Source organism: Myotis davidii, unplaced genomic scaffold (assembly GCF_000327345.1).
Source record: "Myotis davidii unplaced genomic scaffold, ASM32734v1 scaffold174, whole genome shotgun sequence".
Classification (NCBI taxonomy): Eukaryota; Metazoa; Chordata; class Mammalia; order Chiroptera; family Vespertilionidae; genus Myotis; species Myotis davidii.
Window position 1 is genome coordinate 1443179 of NW_006289087.1, and position 930 is coordinate 1444108.

At 55.7% G+C, this 930-nt stretch overlaps 1 protein-coding gene across 1 annotated transcript in view; it reads left to right on the forward strand.

Moving 5' to 3' along the window:
* The window catches only part of TMEM63A (transmembrane protein 63A), a 56149-nt gene that overhangs the window by 9907 nt on the left and 45312 nt on the right, over positions 1 to 930 (forward strand). The window contains exon 9 of the mRNA XM_006761316.2: positions 789 to 859. Coding sequence (XP_006761379.1) covers positions 789 to 859 — 71 coding nt within the window. The remainder of the gene's footprint in view (positions 1 to 788; positions 860 to 930) is intronic.

Here is a 930-nt window from a genome sequence, read left to right on the forward strand (position 1 = left end):
CTCAGAGTTGGCATTGTCTTTTTTTTAAAATCATCACCTGAGGATATGTTTATTGATTTATTATTGTTGCTGTTAATCTTCCCCTGATTTTCCATGGATTTTTAGAGAGAGTGGAAGGGGGGCGGGGGAGAGAGAGAGAGAGAGAGAGAGAGAGAGAAGGAGAGAGAGAAACATCAATGTGAGAGAGACGCATCGGTTCGTTACCTCCTGCACGTGTCCCGTCCAGGGCCGGGGATCGAGCCTGCAACTTGGGCATGTGCCCTTGACCGGAACCGAACCTGGGACCCTTCAGTCCCTGGACAGATGCTCTACCACTGAGCCAATTCAGCTAGGGCGTTCATTGATTTTTTTTTTTTTTTTAGAGAGAGGAGGAGAGAGAGAGAAACACCGATTAGTTGCCTCTCATACAACTAACCTTCAACCTGGTATTCCCTTTAACAGCTTGTTTTCTGAATAGGTTGTTTTAGGGTGTAGGGTTTAAGGGCCAACTAGCCCTTAGGTTTGTGGGCTGCGAACTTGCAGTTACGATTCTGAATACGGTTCCGTTTCGGTGACTCAGTTGCAGGCCCGGGCCCCCTGTGATCTGCTGTGAGGCCCTGTCTGAGTCCTGCCCCCTCTCTGGTTCTTTCTCATCCCCGGTCATGCCACGGAGCGCATGGCGTTGCCCGGGAAATGCTCGGTGTAGCCGGAGGAGGGCGCCCTTTCCGGGCTCTGCCAGGCCAGGGGGAGCGCCCAGGGCCCCTGCCCGGCTCGTCCTGGTGACTTCTCTTCGCGTGTTTCTCCGGCAGGTGAGGCGGACCCTGTTCGTCACAGGACTCCCCAGACACGCCACGAAGGACGCAGTGGAGAGCCACTTTCGGTGAGCAGGCGGGCCGAGGGGCAGCGAGCCCTTCCCGGTGGGACCCCACCGTCCCTGGGGCAGGTGCCAGG